This window comes from Micromesistius poutassou (genome assembly GCF_964030765.1).
Source record: "Micromesistius poutassou genome assembly, chromosome: 16".
In the NCBI taxonomy this organism is placed as follows: Eukaryota; Metazoa; Chordata; class Actinopteri; order Gadiformes; family Gadidae; genus Micromesistius; species Micromesistius poutassou.
Window position 1 is genome coordinate 12,595,074 of NC_140286.1, and position 1,268 is coordinate 12,596,341.

Consider the following 1,268-nt stretch of genomic DNA (forward strand, 5'->3'; position numbering starts at 1 on the left):
CCCCACCATGTTCCTCCTCCTCCCCCCCCCACGCAGTCGCTGAACGACAACATGTTCCTGAAGTGCAAGTGCCACGGCCTGTCGGGGAGCTGCGAGGTCAAGACCTGCTGGTGGTCCCAGCCCGACTTCCGGGTGATCGGGGACTACATGAAGGACAAGTACGACAGCGCCTCGGAGATGGTGGTGGAGAAGCACCAGGAGTCCCGCGGCTGGGTGGAGACGCTGCGGCCCAAGTACAACTACTTCAAGCCGCCCACGGACACGGACCTGGTCTACTACGAGACCTCGCCAAACTTCTGCGACCCCAACCCGGAGACGGGCTCCTTCGGCACCCGCGACCGCTCCTGCAACCTCACGTCGCACGGCATCGACGGCTGCGACCTGCTGTGCTGCGGGCGGGGCCACAACACGCGGACCGAGAAGAGGAAGGAGAAGTGCCACTGCATCTTCCACTGGTGCTGCTACGTCAGCTGCCAGGAGTGCACCAGGGTGTACGACGTGCACACCTGTAAATAAAGCCAGCGGCTTGGGGGGGTGGCGAGCGTCTGTTCTTTGCGCGCCGATTTTTTTTTTGTTTTGAACCGAGCTTTGAACCACCTTTGAACCAAGACGTTTGTGAGCTCAGCAGGCGTGAGGAAGAAAAGGGCCGGAGGGAAAGCGGCCGAGCCAGATCGTGAGAGACTTCTCGAAAGCCGTCGAGTTCTGTGCTGCGGATCCGGGCCGACGGCGGCGGACGGCAGAGGGACGAACCGGGGGGGCTTGTTCTTTCGTGCGGCGCCGTGGTACTAAACATTGAGCCAGTTCCCTGACGTTATTGACTGAAATAGTCGAGCAAAGGAAAAAACGAATTCTAAGGTTTGCTCCTTTTTGAACTGTGGAGGGTGTGATGTTGACGGGCCAACGATAGTTGATCACTTATGAAAGGTTTCGAGGTCTGTGGAGGGAGGGGCCTGGAGGGTAGGTCTGTGTTTCACAGGGCCAGACAAGAGGTACTGTGTCCTGCTGTCGGACAGGAGTTGGCCAACTATGCCCAGACGACAAAGCACCATATTGGTGAACTACTTCATATATACTACACATAGATCATTTGTGTTTTTATTTAACAGGGCAACACTGATTGCTGATTGCGAAAACACTGTGGCTTATGATGAAAGTGTACATTTTTTTGTTTTTTACATTGAGTCATTCAGAACCAATCTCCTTAATGAGGAATACTAGCTTCCCATACACACAATAGCATGCATTTGCCTTAATATATGTATGTTTTT

General features: G+C 54.5%; 1 protein-coding gene across 1 annotated transcript in view; it reads left to right on the top strand.

The window, feature by feature from the left end:
- The window catches only part of wnt3a (wingless-type MMTV integration site family, member 3A), a gene marked incomplete at both ends in the record, with an annotated part of 14,396 nt that extends 13,880 nt beyond the window's left edge, over positions 1-516 (top strand). The window contains 1 exon segment of the mRNA XM_084481054.1: positions 37-516. Coding sequence (XP_084337180.1) covers positions 37-516 — 480 coding nt within the window.
- Positions 517-1,268: the final 752 nt, after the last annotated feature.